Source organism: Haliotis rufescens, unplaced genomic scaffold (genome assembly GCF_023055435.1).
Source record: "Haliotis rufescens isolate VD_foot unplaced genomic scaffold, xgHalRufe1.0.p SCAF_14, whole genome shotgun sequence".
NCBI lineage: Eukaryota > Metazoa > Mollusca > Gastropoda > Lepetellida > Haliotidae > Haliotis > Haliotis rufescens.
The window spans coordinates 19039197-19055708 of NW_025963824.1; the positions used below are offsets into that span (position 1 = coordinate 19039197).

General features: G+C 48.9%; 1 protein-coding gene across 4 annotated transcripts in view; it reads left to right on the top strand.

Annotated features, from left to right (window-relative positions):
* LOC124123071 (protein prune homolog 2-like) overlaps window positions 1-16512 on the top strand; it is a 192418-nt gene that overhangs the window by 111915 nt on the left and 63991 nt on the right. For 3 of the 4 annotated variants that reach the window (XM_048395103.1, XM_048395102.1, XM_048395105.1), the window contains exon 9: window positions 5508-8291. In XM_048395103.1, coding sequence (XP_048251060.1) covers window positions 5508-8291 — 2784 coding nt within the window. The remainder of the gene's footprint in view (window positions 1-5507; window positions 8292-16512) is intronic. The other variant, XM_048395106.1, reaches the window with a different exon arrangement.

The following is a 16512-nucleotide window of genomic DNA, read 5'->3' on the forward strand; positions in this document are numbered from 1 at the left end:
AATCACCAGTAATTTCACAATATTTACATCTACCATTTGAAGAGTTTTAAACATTTACTTTTCATTTGCTCACAAAATTGTTTCTTTCTGATGTTGGCAGAATTGAAATCAAGGTTGTTTGATGTCAAGTGATTTAGAGTGACATAATCCATTGTTGTTTGATTTGATGTGGAGATATTATCATGCTGAGGAAAAGCTCCCTTCATTGTAGCTATAATGATGGTGACACTATGTTTCAGGGTATCTCCATTTGCAGAAGTCCACTGTTCTTCATCAAGCAATTTAGTGGCAGACGTCGGGCTTCGGCAAATGATAGTGCCCTGAAAAATAATGTTACCCTAAATAGTAGATGTGACTTTATTAACCTGAGACTAAACCTCTAAACAGGATACATTGTATTAGGTATCTGATATGGCTCATGCTTAAACAAGGATGAAATTTGTGGAAAACAGATCACATCGCCTGCTATACTCATCCTAACTGAGGCTAAGTCACATCATTTTATTTTCTTAAATTTCTCAACATTGACAAAACATTTCCTTGATTTCAACATACTTCAAGTTGTATTCTACGTGACCTGACTTTGATGGTGCCACTGAATTCGAAAATGTTCAATGAGAGAACAGTCAGGCAAATATATCAAATCACATGCTAAAGACAAAATCTGGTCTCAGTTGGCCTCCAGGTGCTGAGGTACTGAGAGTGCCTGTGTCATGCCTTGCCCTCAGGTCCACCTTACTGAGAGTGCCTGTGTCATACCGTGCCCTCAGGTCTACCTTACTGAGAGTGCCTGTGTCATGCCCTGCCCTCAGGTCCACCTTACTGAGAGTGCCTGTGTCATGCCCTGCCCTCAGGTCCTCCTTACTGAGATGCCTTTGTCATGCCCTGCCCTCAGGTCCTCCTTACTGAGAGCACCTGTATCATGCCCTGCTCTCAGGTCCTCCATACAGAGAGTGCCTGTGTCATGCCTTGCCCTCAGGTCCACCTTACTGAGAGTGCCTGTGTCATGCCCTGCCCTCAGGTCCACCTTACTGAGAGTGCCTGTGTCATGCCGTGCCCTCAGGTCCACCTTACTGAGATGCCTGTGTCATGCCGTGCCCTCAGGTCCACCTTACTGAGAGTGTCTGTGTCATGCCCTGCCCTCAGGTCCTCCTTACTGAGATGCCTGTCTCATGCCCTGCCCTCAGGTCCACCTTACTGAGAGTGCCTGTGTCATGCCTTGCCCTCAGGTCCACCTTACTGAGAGTGCCTGTGTCATGCCGCGCCCTCAGGCCACCTTACTGAGATGCCTGTGTCATGCCGAGCCCTCAGGTCCACCTTACTGAGAGTGCCTGTGTCATGCCCTGCCCTCAGGTCCACCTTACTGAGAGTGCCTGTGTCATGCCGTGCCCTCAGGTCCACCTTACAGAGATGCCTGTGTCATGCCGAGCCCTCAGGTCCACCTTACTCAGAGTGCCTGTGTCATGCCTTGCCCTCAGGTCCACCTTACTGAGAGTGCCTGTGTCATGCCGTGCCCTCAGGTCCACCTTACTGAGAGTGCCTGTGTCATGCCTTGCCCTCAGGTCCACCTTACTGAGAGTGCCTGTGTCATGCCGTGCCCTCAGGTCCACCTTACTGAGAGTGCCTGAGTCATGCCGAGCCCTTAGGTCCACCTTACTGAGATGCCTGTGTCATGCCGAGGCCTCAGGTCCACCTTACTGAGAGTGCCTGTGTCATGCCGAGCCCTCAGGTCCACCTTACTGAGATGCCTGTGTCATGCCGCTCCCTCAGGTCCACCTTACTGAGAGTGCCTGTGTCATGCCGAGCCCTCAGGTCCACCTTACTGAGAGTGCCTGTGTCATGCCCTGCCCTCAGGTCCACCTTACTGAGAGTGCCTGTGTCATGCCGTGCCCTCAGGTCCACCTTACTGAGATGCCTGTGTCATGCCGAGACCTCAGGTCCACCTTACTGAGAGTGCCTGTGTCATGCCCTGCCCTCAGGTCCACCTTACTGAGAGTGCCTGTGTCATGCCGTGCCCTCAGGTCCACCTTACTGAGAGTGCCTGTGTCATGCCCTGCCCTCAGGTCCACCTTACTGAGATGCCTGTGTCATGCCCTGCCCTCAGGTCCTCCTTACTGAGAGTGCCTGTCATGCCCTGCCCTCAGGTCCTCCTTACTGAGAGTGCCTGTGTCATGCCCTGCCCTCAGGTCCTCCTTACTGAGAGTGCCTGTGTCATGCCGTGCCCTCAGGTCCACCTTACTGAGAGTGCCTGTGTCATGCCGAGCCCTCAGGTCCACCTTACTGAGAGTGCCTGTGTCATGCCCTGCCCTCAGGTCCACCTTACTGAGAGTGCCTGTGTCATGCCCTGCCCTCAGGTCCTCCATACAGAGAGTGCCTGTGTCATGCCCTGCCCTCAGGTCCTCCTTACAGAGAGTGCCTGTGTCATGCCCTGCCCTCAGGTCCACCTTACTGAGAGTGCCTGTGTCATGCCGTGCCCTCAGGTCCTCCTTACTGAGATGCCTGTGTCATGCCGTGCCCTCAGGTCCACCTTACTGAGAGTGCCTGTGTCATGCCCTGCCCTCAGGTCCTCCTTACTGAGATGCCTGTCTCATGCCCTGCCCTCAGGTCCACCTTACTGAGAGTGCCTGTGTCATGCCTTGCCCTCAGGTCCACCTTACTGAGAGTGCCTGTGTCATGCCGTGCCCTCAGGCCACCTTACTCAGATGCCTGTGTCATGCCGAGCCCTCAGGTCCACCTTACTGAGAGTGCCTGTGTCATGCCGTGCCCTCAGGTCCACCTTACTGAGAGTGCCTGAGTCATGCCGAGCCCTTAGGTCCACCTTACTGAGATGCCTGTGTCATGCCGAGGCCTCAGGTCCACCTTACTGAGAGTGCCTGTGTCATGCCGAGCCCTCAGGTCCACCTTACTGAGATGCCTGTGTCATGCCGCTCCCTCAGGTCCACCTTACTGAGAGTGCCTGTGTCATGCCGAGACCTCAGGTCCACCTTACTGAGAGTGCCTGTTTCATGCCCTGCCCTCAGGTCCACCTTACTGAGAGTGCCTGTGTCATGCCCTGCCCTCAGGTCCACCTTACTGAGAGTGCCTGTGTCATGCCCTGCCCTCAGGTCCACCTTACTGAGAGTGTCTGTGTCATGCCCTGCCCTCAGGTCCACCTTACTGAGATGCCTGTGTCATGCCCTGCCCTCAGGTCCTCCTTACTGAGAGTGCCTGTGTCATGCCCTGCCCTCAGGTCCTCCTTACTGAGAGTGCCTGTGTCATGCCCTGCCCTCAGGTCCTCCTTACTGAGAGTGCCTGTGTCATGCCGTGCCCTCAGGTCCACCTTACTGAGAGTGCCTGTGTCATGCCGAGCCCTCAGGTCCACCTTACTGAGAGTGCCTGTGTCATGCCCTGCCCTCAGGTCCACCTTACCGAGAGTGCCTGTGTCATGCCCTGCCCTCAGGTCCTCCATACAGAGAGTGCCTGTGTCATGCCCTGCCCTCAGGTCCTCCTTACAGAGAGTGCCTGTGTCATGCCCTGCCCTCAGGTCCACCTTACTGAGAGTGCCTGTGTCATGCCGCGCCCTCAGGTCCACCTTACTGAGAGTGCCTGTGTCATGCCGAGCCCTCAGGTCCTCCATATAGAGAGTGCCTGTGTCATGCCCTGCCCTAAGGTCCACCTTACTGAGAGCGTCTGTGTCATGCCCTGCCCTCAGGTCCTCCTTACTGAGAGTGCCTGTGTCATGCCCTGCCCTCAGGTCCACCTTACTGAGATGCCTGTGTCATGCCTTGCCCTCAGGTCCACCTTACTGAGAGTGCCTGTGTCATGCCGTGCCCTCAGGTCCTCCTTACTGAGATGCCTGTGTCATGCCGTGCCCTCAGGTCCACCTTCCTGAGAGTGCCTGTGTCATGCCCTGCCCTCAGGTCCTCCTTACTGAGATGCCTGTCTCATGCCCTGCCCTCAGGTCCACCTTACTGAGAGTGCCTGTGTCATGCCTTGCCCTCAGGTCCACCTTACTGAGAGTGCCTGTGTCATGCCGCGCCCTCAGGCCACCTTACTCAGATGCCTGTGTCATGCCGAGCCCTCAGGTCCACCTTACTGAGAGTGCCTGTGTCATGCCCTGCCCTCAGGTCCACCTTACTCAGAGTGCCTGTGTCATGCCTTGCCCTCAGGTCCACCTTACTGAGAGTGTCTGTGTCATGCCGTGCCCTCAGGTCCACCTTACTGAGAGTGCCTGTGTCATGCCTTGCCCTCAGGTCCACCTTACTGAGAGTGCCTGTGTCATGCTGGCCCTCAGGTCCACCTTACTGAGAGTGCCTGTGTCATGCCGAGCCCTTAGGTCCACCTTACTGAGATGCGTGTGTCATGCCGAGCCCTCAGGTCCACCTTACTGAGGGTGCCTGTGTCATGCCGAGCCCTCAGGTCCACCTTACTGAGATGCCTGTGTCATGCCGAGCCCTCAGGTCCACCTTACTGAGAGTGCCTGTGTCATGCCGTGCCCTCAGGTCCACCTTACTGAGAGTGCCTGTGTCATGCCGTGCCCTCAGGTCCACCTTACTGAGATGCCTGTGTCATACCGAGCCCTCAGGTCCACCTTACTGAGAGTGCCTGTGTCATGCCCTGCCCTCAGGTCCACCTTACTGAGAGTGTCTGTGTCATGCCCTGCCCTCAGGTCCACCTTACTGAGAGTGCCTGTGTCATGCCCTGCCCTCAGGTCCTCCTTACTGAGAGTGCCTGTGTCATGCCCTGCCCTCAGGTCCACCTTACTGAGAGTGCCTGTGTCATGCCCTGCCCTCAGGTCCACCTTACTGAGAGTGCCTGTGTCATGCCCTGCCCTCAGGTCCACCTTACTGAGAGTGCCTGTGTCATGCCCTGCCCTCAGGTCCACCTTACTGAGAGTGTCTGTGTCATGCCCTGCCCTCAGGTCCACCTTACTGAGAGTGTCTGTGTCATGCCCTGCCCTCAGGTCCACCTTACTGAGATGCCTGTCTCATGCCCTGCCCTCAGGTCCACCTTACTGAGAGTGCCTGTGTCATGCCCTGCCCTCAGGTCCACCTTACTGAGAGTGCCTGTGTCATGCCGTGCCCTCAGGTCCACCTTACTGAGAGTGTCTGTGTCATGCCCTGCCCTCGGGTGATGAAGGGGCAAGAAGTAGCCCTGAAACATTGAGTATGTGTAACAAAGTAGTAATTATCAATAAATATAAGATAGCTATGCCATACCTTGAACTCCTTGTCATGTTTAGATCCAGCTTCTAAATGCCTATAAATACTCTCACATTCATATTTTGGTGTGAAATTTATATAAGGTTGGTTATGAGTAGAGTGATTGTACAAGAGAAACATTGATATCCCAGGACATAATAGTGAGTGTGGTAACATTATCTACTTATTCTCTGTATCATTGACTAATCACACCAGATTATCTAGGCTGATTAGATAGCTAATTAAATTCAGGGATAGTTTGTAAAAGTGTGTCAGTTATAATGTGCTGGCTGCCAGTGTTACTAGTGTGTATTATTATGGTTTCAGATAGCAGATGTCCTTGAGTGCTGCAGTAGTCCCAATCTGATGCTGGAGACCGTTAGTGATGGTCCAGATGATATTGCTGTCTTCAATCAGGGAAATGTGCAAGCCTCTCGCAAAAAGGTCATGCCAATACTCAAAGCTTTTCTTAATGGAGAAAAAACCCCAGATGAAAGTGTCGCTCTTGGTACGGTGCCGTTTGTGTCAGGTGGCAGCTCGTTAGGCCAGGGAGAGTCCCAGCAGGGAGAGAGACATGCCAGTAGCCAGGGCCTGGATGTGCTGTCACCTGACACAGTGGACCTGTTCCACCCAGCTGCCTCAACACACAGTGCAGAGACCAGTGCTTCGTCTGAGGGCCAGCTGACCAGTCCTGCACATTTGTCGGAGCAATTTGATGCACTGTTCCTGGGCAACGAGGAGGCAGAAAGAGGGACAGATTTAGCTGCTAATGAGAATGGAAATGAATCCTATGTGAATAGTTCTGCAGTGTTGTCGCCAGTAGGATACAACAAGAGGGAGGATGTGGACAACACTGACCTGTTAAACAACTTTGATCCATATGCTCTGATACCATCTGCTGATAATGAAGACAATACGGGAGATACTCAGAGACCCTCAGAATTGATTGATAACGTGATCAATACCAAGGCTGACGATTTTGAGTTGACAGAAGCAGATGTTTTACACCCATCTTCAGGACAGGATTTGTTTTCTTCAGGTTTGGAAAGCCCAATGGACTTTTCCCCTGGGCAGAACTCCGGCCAGGGGTCTAAGGTGTCCAGTTACCCAGTGACCCCCCCAAACAGTTTCATGGATAATGAATACAGTGGGGTTGCCATGGAACATAATTTACCTAGTTTTAACAGTTCTGAGATGGTGGAGAGAATTAAGGCCAAGAAGGCCTCTCTTGGAGCTGACACCGAGGGCGATGCCTCAACACAGGACTTCCACATGGACAGTGCACAGGGGGAACAGGACTTCACATTTACTCCACAAAACAGCTACACTGACAGCAATATGGAGAAACACCTCAAGGAAACAGAACTACCTAGCTTTTATAACTCAGAAATGGTGCAACGTATAAGAGAAAAACGAGCATCCCTTGAGAATGCTGTAAATGACACAGAAAATAATCAGGATGATTTACAAAACAAAATTCCATGGACTCCACATAATAGTTATGTGGAGGGATCTTTGGATGCCTTCACACAGGACAACCTACCTAGTTTTAATAACGATGAAATGGTTAGAAAAGTTCAAGAAAAACGAGCAAGTTTGCCCTCCTTGGATGAGAATGAGAACGAAGCTGGTGCTAGTGGCTCTGATGACAACCTTAGTTCAGTGGCATATACTCCGCAGAATGGTGGTGTGGAGGGGGAGGAAGGCCCTAAGGGGAGGTACATGGACACCACTCAGGCCACAGACTCAACAGCAGGCGCCAGTCCAGAAATGGACCATGCATGCACACACAATTCTGTGCCACATGGGAATCTGCTGGATTTTGAAATTTCTAATACTGCTTCTAATAATTCTGTTGCCAACTTAATAGCAAATGAAATGGTAAGTGACATCAGTGGTGAACCTGCTATAGCTCTGCAGCTGGGGAGACACCAGGTGTCTGGTCATAATAATACCAGCAATGTTGTAGCCAGCGCTATATCTGACCAGATGGAGAAAGAGAGGGGAATGAGGGACAGCCTCTCACGTCCCCCCTATAGTAATGGGGATACTGATGGTGCCACCATACCTGCCAGTGATGTCATCAAGGGTTGGCATAGCCCAGCTACCAAGGAGGACCAGATGAGTGAAACAGCCATGAATGAGGTTGCCTTTACTCTTGCCAGTGAACTCATTCAAAATGCTCTTGAAACATTCATTCCACATGAGGAGCTGAGCCAGGTAGCAGGGCCCTCTGAAACCTGTACGTCGTCTGAGGCCGTGGGACCGCAGGCATCCGCCACACCCGCCACACCCCACCCAGATGAGGTTGAAGCAGGACGAACTCCCAGGTACCTGAAGACACTTAGTAAGTCGGATTCCAACACTGTTTCTGTAGAGACAGAATATCTACCTGAGATGGACCCACTCCATGGAAATATGGATATAGTTGACAGTGGTGCATTAGAGACTGATGCTGAGAGAGAAGTTGCAGAGAGTTGTTCTTTCAGGAGAATAAGTTGTGAAAGGAGTGCTCTAACAGATGGGGCAGAGCAGCTCGAGGGGGACACCTTGGCTGTCAGGAAAGTTATACACATAGACTCGGATCTGAACATGTCTCTTGATGACAACTCTAATGCTCAAGATGAGGAAGTCATTGGTTTGAATGTTGATGATTCACAATCCAAGAAAAGGATACACGTAAACACTGGAGACAAGGATAAAACTGTTGACAGCATTGAGCATGATGAGAGTGTTAATACTACCGGAGAAGACAGTGTGGAGAGCTGTTTGAAGGCTGGTGTGCCCCACTTCAGTGATTCAGCTGGGGAGAGGAAGGAAGTGTACATGACCTCAGCTGGGAGGATCAGTATTGGTGTGGACCAGGATGTACCAGTGACTTGCCCTGCACACAACACCACTCAGGTAGGCTATGTTGATGCAGTTGCTGCAGCCCCAGACGAAGAGGTTTTTCTGCTACCCCAGCATGCATGTGATCCCACTACACTGTGGTCTTCTGTACCCACCCAGCCATGTGATGTGAACCCTGTTGACGACCTGGCATGTGCCCCCCGTCCTGTTTCCACCTCAACCTGCACATCCCAAGTTTCCACATCCTCACTATCAAGTCAGGTATGCTCCATCTTTACCCAAATGTCACAGTACTTTTTCCCCTTGCTTAAAGTAAACCTTTCCCTACACATACAGTAATCTTTCCCTCACTCACACTGGAATCTTTCCCTCACTCATACTGGAATCTTTCCCTCACTCACACTGTGGTCTTTCCCTCACTCACACTGTGGTCTTTCCCTCACTCACTCAGTAATCTTTCCCTCACTCAAACCATAGTCTTTCCCTCACTCACACTGCAGTCTTTCCCTCACTCACACTGTAGTCTTTCTTTCACTCACCCTGTAGTCTTTCCCTCACTCACACTGGTCTTTCCCTCACTCACTCAGTAATCTTTCCCTCACTCAAACCATAGTCTTTACCTCACTCATACTGTAGTCTTTCCCTCACTCACCCTGTAATCTTTCCCTCACGGACACTGTTGTATTTCCCTCACTCACTCAGTAATCTCTCCCTCACTCAAACCGTAGTCTTTCCCTCACTCACACTATAGTCTTTTCCTCACTCACCCTGTAGTCTTTCCCTCACTCACCCTGTAGTCTTTCCCTCACTCACCCTGTAGTTTTTCCCTCACTGACACTGTTGTATTTCCCTCACTCACACTGTAGTCTTTCCCTCACTCACACTGGTCTTTCCCTCACTCACTCAGTAATCTTTCCCTCACTCAAACCGTAGTCTTTCCCTCACTCACACTATAGTCTTTTCCTCACTCACCCTGTAGTCTTTCCCTCACTCACCCTGTAGTCTTTCCCTCGCTCACCCTGTAGTCTTTCCCTCACTCACTCAGTAATCTTCCCCTCATCTGTATGTATCAGTTCATCATCGTTGTATATACATTGTAGTGTCGTCTGTATGTATCAGTTCATCATCGTTGTATATACATTGTAGTGTCGTCTGTATGTATCAGTTCATCATCGTTGTATATACATTGTAGTGTCGTCTGTATGTATCAGTTCATCATCGTTGTATATACATTGTAGTGTCGTCTGTATGTATCAGTTCATCATCCTTGTATATACATTGTAGTGTCGTCTGTATGTATCAGTTCATCATCGTTGTATATACATTGTAGTGTCGTCTGTATGTATCAGTTCATCATCCTTGTATATACATTGTAGTGTCGTTGGTATGTGTCAGTTTATTTATAATGTCCATGAGTAACATCTCACTGAGTGTATCATGTGTATCAGCTTTTTAAACAGTGTAGTTTGCTTGGGTCGATTGTCTTATAGCTAAAATGGATAGAAGGATAGAATTATCCTAAGGTTATCAGGCAAAAAAAAGTCCACTGTAAATTCCCTCATGCCTACATGATGGGCCTTTGTCAATCACATTGCCATATGACGTCAGTCATCTTGGGTTTAGATTCTGGACAGTGAAGGGTTTTGATAGAGCTTGTCAAAATTTAACTGTATTGTTCTAGTGATCAGTGTTGTTATTTCTGTTGTCACACCAGATGACATCAAAAGTAAAGATAAAAATAACATACTTTTTTTATTGAGTGTCATATATATATACTACAATGATTATGGTCTAGAAGCCCTTTGGTGCATGAAATAAGTTCAATTTAGTTCAAATTATGAATCAAAAGGGCTTAAAACTTGCCTCAATCACGCTTCACATGCTCGGGGGAAAACACATTGTTAACTGTCCAGAACATGGAAGTTGCTACCTACCAACTTCGGGTTTGGCATGGACAGAGCTTACCCCTTTTGCCAGCTGTATTTTCTTTAACAAATGTGTATTATACACTGGAGAATATGGACTGTCGTGGAAACCTGCAGGGTCAGTACAGGACACTTAAAAAGATTACATGCAGACTGGTATAAGATTGGATGCAGTTGCTTAATACGGCAAATACGGTATGTGTCTTATGCCATTTTCTTCCAATACATACACATATGTGAGAATGTAATGTGGGACCTGCATCTACTGTTGAGGACACTGTAATTATGTAGAGATGTCATGACTTGACTACGGTGGATTTACTACACCAACAACATGCAGTGTTTTGAGTGAGGATCATGTGTGAAGTGTGGAAGTGGTTTACTCCAGCGTTGGCTGCCCACTCCCACATGCTCACGGATGCCAGATGCTGGAGTATTGATCACTGCTAATTTCAGCTCTCTTCCATGAATGTTAAACAGTGCCTGCCAAGTTGTGCTGGAATTCATTCAAGTCTAACTCCCAATCAATATGGTCACTGAGAATGAATCAGCACCAGGAGATACCATAGCCTGACTTCCAAGATATCTACTCTTAGTCAGCCAATCAGAGCCACCGATACAAACCTGCGTATATATGATGTTATAATACTGATGACACCGAGGTGTTTCATGCTTTGGAAGCCACCTACAAGTGTGTAAATCTTGTGCACCAGGTGCTTGTAGTTGCTGGCAGTGACATGAAGATTGAAAAGGCCCAGGTGAGAGGGGTTCCTGCATTGCATCCAGTCTTTAGCACACTGATAGGGCTTGCCTTTATCAGTTGACCATGTCGGAGGATGGGTTGTAGTGGAGTGAGGGTAGATGTGTTCCTGTCATCTATGAGGCCACTGCCACCCTGGCTGTGGGACCAAATGAGTCTTGGTAGTCTGTTGCCATTCTCTCCACAGATAACACCATGCAGTATTCATGTCTAAGACCCAATAGCTTTGTGTTTTCTTCAACAAACAATGGTTTGATGTATGTGCATGTCAACAAACTGTTAGAGATACTGTCTGCTGCTTGAATTTGAAACTGTTGAAAGGCAGACAACTGCACCAAAAGACTGGGGCAAGTTTAGTCTGACATGTATTCCTCCATTGCCCTGAATACGAACTGCACCACATGGGCCATTCCCTTCATGACTGAGCTGAATGCAGATAGTGTGCCAACCATTCAACCCTGTATCAGTTCAAAAGTGACACTTGGTTACTTGTAACTTAAGACAACGATAAATCATAAGAGTACAAGGAACATGCTAAACTAATCATGCTTTCTGTGTATCCCCTGAGGCAAGACAATTGTTACCTGTGTGTGTGAGTGGAGGTAGCTCCTTGACGGTCTTTCTGTGTATCCCCTGAGACGAGACAATTGTTACCTGTGTGTGTGAGTGGAGGTAGCTCCTTGACGGTCTTTCTGTGTATCCCCTGAAACGAGACAATTGTTACCTGTTTGTGTGGATGGAGGTAGCTCCTTGACGGTCTTTCTGTGTATCCCCTGAGGCAAGACAATTTTTACCTGTTTGTGTGAGTGGAGGTAGCTCCTTGACTGTCTTTCTGTGTATCCCCTGAGGCGAGACAATTGTTACCTGTGTGTGTGAGTGGAGGTAGCTCCTTGATGGTCTTTCTGTGTATCCCACTGAGGCAAGACAATTGTTACCTGAGTGTGTGGATGGAGGTAGCTCCTTGACAGTCTTTCTGTGTATCCCACTGAGGCAAGACAATTGTTACCTGTGTGTGTGAGTGGAGGTAGCTCCTTGACAGTCTTTCTGTGTATCCCCTGAGGCAAGACAATTTTTACCTGTTTGTGTGAGTGGAGGTAGCTCCTTGACTGTCTTTCTGTGTATCCCCTGAGGCGAGACAATTGTTACCTGTGTGTGTGAGTGGAGGTAGCTCCTTGATGGTCTTTCTGTGTATCCCACTGAGGCAAGACAATTGTTACCTGAGTGTGTGGATGGAGGTAGCTCCTTGACGGTCTTTCTGTGTATCCCACTGAGGCAAGACAATTGTTACCTGTGTGTGTGAGTGGAGGTAGCTCCTTGACAGTCTTTCTGTGTATCCCCTGAGGCAAGACAATTGTTACCTGTTTGTGTGAGTGGAGGTAGCTCCTTGACGGTCTTTCTGTGTATCCCCTGAGGCGAGACAATTGTTACCTGTGTGTGTGAGTGGAGGTAGCTCCTTGACAGTCTTTCTGTGTATCCCACTGAGGCAAGACAATTGTTACCTGTGTGTGTGAGTGGAGGTAGCTCTTGATGGTCTTTCTGTGTATCCCACTGAGGCAAGACAATTGTTACCTGTGTGTGTGGATGGAGGTAGCTCCTTGACAGTCTTTCTGTGTATCCCACTGAGGCAAGACAATTGTAACCTGTGTGTTGAGTGGAGGTAGCTCCTTGACTCTCTTTCTGTTTATCCCACTGAGGCAAGACAATTGTTACCTGTGTGTGTTGAGTGGAGGTAGCTCCTTGACGATCTTTCTGTTTATCCCACTGAGGCAAGACAATTGTTACCTGTGTGTGTTGAGTGGAGGTAGCTCCTTGACGGTCTTTCTGTTTATCCCACTGAGGCAAGACAATTGTTACCTGTGTGTGTGAGTGGAGGTAGCTCTTGATGGTCTTTCTGTGTATCCCACTGAGGCAAGACAATTGTTACCTGTGTGTGTGGATGGAGGTAGCTCCTTGACAGTCTTTCTGTGTATCCCACTGAGGCAAGACAATTGTTACCTGTGTGTTGAGTGGAGGTAGCTCCTTGACTCTCTTTCTGTTTATCCCACTGAGGCAAGACAATTGTTACCTGTGTGTGTTGAGTGGAGGTAGCTCCTTGACGATCTTTCTGTTTATCCCACTGAGGCAAGACAATTGTTACCTGTGTGTGTTGAGTGGAGGTAGCTCCTTGACGGTCTTTCTGTGTATCCCACTGAGGCAAGACAATTGTTACCTGTGTGTGAGTGGAGGTAGCTTCTTGACGGTCTTTCTGTGTATCCCACTGAGGCAAGACAATTGTTACCTGTGTGTTTGAGTGGAGGTAGCTCCTTGATGGTCTTTCTGTGTATCCCACTGAGGCAAGACAATTGTTACCTGTGTGTGTGGATGGAGGTAGCTCCTTGACGGTCTTTCTGTGTATCCCACTGAGGCAAGACAATTGTTACCTGTGTGTGTGGGTGGAGGTAGCTCCTTGACGGTCTTTCTGTGTATCCCACTGAGGCAAGACAATTGTTACCTGTGTGTGTGGGTGGAGGTAGCTCCTTGACGGTCTTTCTGTGTATCCCACTGAGGCAAGACAATTGTTACCTGTGTGTTGAGTGGAGGTAGCTCCTTGACGGTCTTTCTGTGTATCCCACTGAGGCAAGACAATTGTTACCTGTTTGTGTGAGTGGAGGTAGCTCCTTGACGGTCTTTCTGTGTATCCCACTGAGGCAAGACAATTGTTACCTGTGTGTGTTGAGTGGAGGTAGCTCCTTGACGGTCTTTCTGTGTATCCCACTGAGGCAAGACAATTGTTACCTGTGTGTGTGGGTGGAGGTAGCTCCTTGACGGTCTTTCTGTGTATCCCACTGAGGCAAGACAATTGTTACCTGTGTGTTGAGTGGAGGTAGCTCCTTGACGGTCTTTCTGTGTATCCCACTGAGGCAAGACAATTGTTACCTGTTTGTGTGAGTGGAGGTAGCTCCTTGACGGTCTTTCTGTGTATCCCACTGAGGCAAGACAATTGTTACCTGTGTGTATGAGTGGAGGTAGCTCCTTGACGGTCTTTCTGTGTATCCCACTGAGGCAAGACAATTGTTACCTGTTTGTGTGAGTGGAGGTAGCTCCTTGACAGTCTTTCTGTGTATCCCACTGAGGCAAGACAATTGTTACCTGTGTGTTGAGTGGAGGTAGCTCCTTGACAGTCTTTCTGTGTATCCCACTGAGGCAAGACAATTGTTACCTGTGTGTGTGAGTGGAGGTAGCTCCTTGACAGTCTTTCTGTGTATCCCACTGAGGCAAGACAATTGTTACCTGTGTGTGTGAGTGGAGGTAGCTCCTTGACAGTCTTTCTGTGTATCCCACTGAGGCAAGACAATTGTTACCTGTGTGTGTGAGTGGAGGTAGCTCCTTGACAGTCTTTCTGTGTATCCCACTGAGGCAAGACAATTGTTACCTGTGTGTGTGAGTGGAGGTAGCTCCTTGACAGTCTTTCTGTGTATCCCACTGAGGCAAGACAATTGTTACCTGTGTGTGTGAGTGGAGGTAGCTCCTTGACAGTCTTTCTGTGTATCCCACTGAGGCAAGACAATTGTTACCTGTGTGTGTGAGTGGAGGTAGCTCCTTGACAGTCTTTCTGTTTATCCCACTGAGGCAAGACAATTGTTACCTGTGTGTTGAGTGGAGGTAGCTCCTTGACAGTCTTTCTGTGTATCCCACTGAGGCAAGACAATTGTTACCTGTGTGTGTGGATGGAGGTAGCTCCTTGATGGTCTTTCTGTGTATCCCACTGAGGCAAGACAATTGTTACCTGTGTGTGTGAGTGAAGGAAGCTCCTTGACAGTCTTTCTGTGTATCCCACTGAGGCAAGACAATTGTTACCTGTGTGTGTGAGTGGAGGTAGCTCCTTGACGGTCTTTCTGTTTATCCCACTGAGGCAAGACAATTGTTACCTGTGTGTGTGGATGGAGGTAGCTCCTTGATGGTCTTTCTGTGTATCCCACTGAGGCAAGACAATTGTTACCTGTGTGTGTGGATGGAGGTAGCTCCTTGATGGTCTTTCTGTGTATCCCACTGAGGCAAGACAATTGTTACCTGTGTGTTTGAGTGGAGGTAGCTCCTTGATGGTCTTTCTGTGTATCCCACTGAGGCAAGACAATTGTTACCTGTGTGTGTGAGTGAAGGAAGCTCCTTGACAGTCTTTCTGTGTATCCCACTGAGGCAAGACAATTGTTACCTGTGTGTGTGAGTGGAGGTAGCTCCTTGACGGTCTTTCTGTGTATCCCACTGAGGCAAGACAATTGTTACCTGTGTGTGTGGGTGGAGGTAGCTCCTTGACGGTCTTTCTGTGTATCCCACTGAGGCAAGACAATTGTTACCTGTGTGTTGAGTGGAGGTAGCTCCTTGACGGTCTTTCTGTGTATCCCACTGAGGCAAGACAATTGTTACCTGTTTGTGTGAGTGGAGGTAGCTCCTTGACGGTCTTTCTGTGTATCCCACTGAGGCAAGACAATTGTTACCTGTGTGTGTTGAGTGGAGGTAGCTCCTTGACGGTCTTTCTGTGTATCCCACTGAGGCAAGACAATTGTTACCTGTGTGTGTGGATGGAGGTAGCTCCTTGATGGTCTTTCTGTGTATCCCACTGAGGCAAGACAATTGTTACCTGTGTGTTTGAGTGGAGGTAGCTCCTTGATGGTCTTTCTGTGTATCCCACTGAGGCAAGACAATTGTTACCTGTGTGTGTGAGTGAAGGAAGCTCCTTGACGGTCTTTCTGTGTATCCCACTGAGGCAAGACAATTGTTACCTGTGTGTTTGAGTGGAGGTAGCTCCTTGATGGTCTTTCTGTGTATCCCACTGAGGCAAGACAATTGTTACCTGTGTGTATGAGTGGAGGTAGCTCCTTGACGGTCTTTCTGTGTATCCCACTGAGGCAAGACAATTGTTACCTGTTTGTGTGAGTGGAGGTAGCTCCTTGACAGTCTTTCTGTGTATCCCACTGAGGCAAGACAATTGTTACCTGTGTGTTGAGTGGAGGTAGCTCCTTGACAGTCTTTCTGTGTATCCCACTGAGGCAAGACAATTGTTACCTGTGTGTGTGAGTGGAGGTAGCTCCTTGACAGTCTTTCTGTGTATCCCACTGAGGCAAGACAATTGTTACCTGTGTGTGTGAGTGGAGGTAGCTCCTTGACAGTCTTTCTGTGTATCCCACTGAGGCAAGACAATTGTTACCTGTGTGTGTGAGTGGAGGTAGCTCCTTGACAGTCTTTCTGTGTATCCCACTGAGGCAAGACAATTGTTACCTGTGTGTGTGAGTGGAGGTAGCTCCTTGACAGTCTTTCTGTGTATCCCACTGAGGCAAGACAATTGTTACCTGTGTGTGTGAGTGGAGGTAGCTCCTTGACAGTCTTTCTGTGTATCCCACTGAGGCAAGACAATTGTTACCTGTGTGTGTGAGTGGAGGTAGCTCCTTGACAGTCTTTCTGTTTATCCCACTGAGGCAAGACAATTGTTACCTGTGTGTTGAGTGGAGGTAGCTCCTTGACAGTCTTTCTGTGTATCCCACTGAGGCAAGACAATTGTTACCTGTGTGTGTGGATGGAGGTAGCTCCTTGATGGTCTTTCTGTGTATCCCACTGAGGCAAGACAATTGTTACCTGTGTGTGTGAGTGAAGGAAGCTCCTTGACAGTCTTTCTGTGTATCCCACTGAGGCAAGACAATTGTTACCTGTGTGTGTGAGTGGAGGTAGCTCCTTGACGGTCTTTCTGTTTATCCCACTGAGGCAAGACAATTGTTACCTGTGTGTGTGGATGGAGGTAGCTCCTTGATGGTCTTTCTGTGTA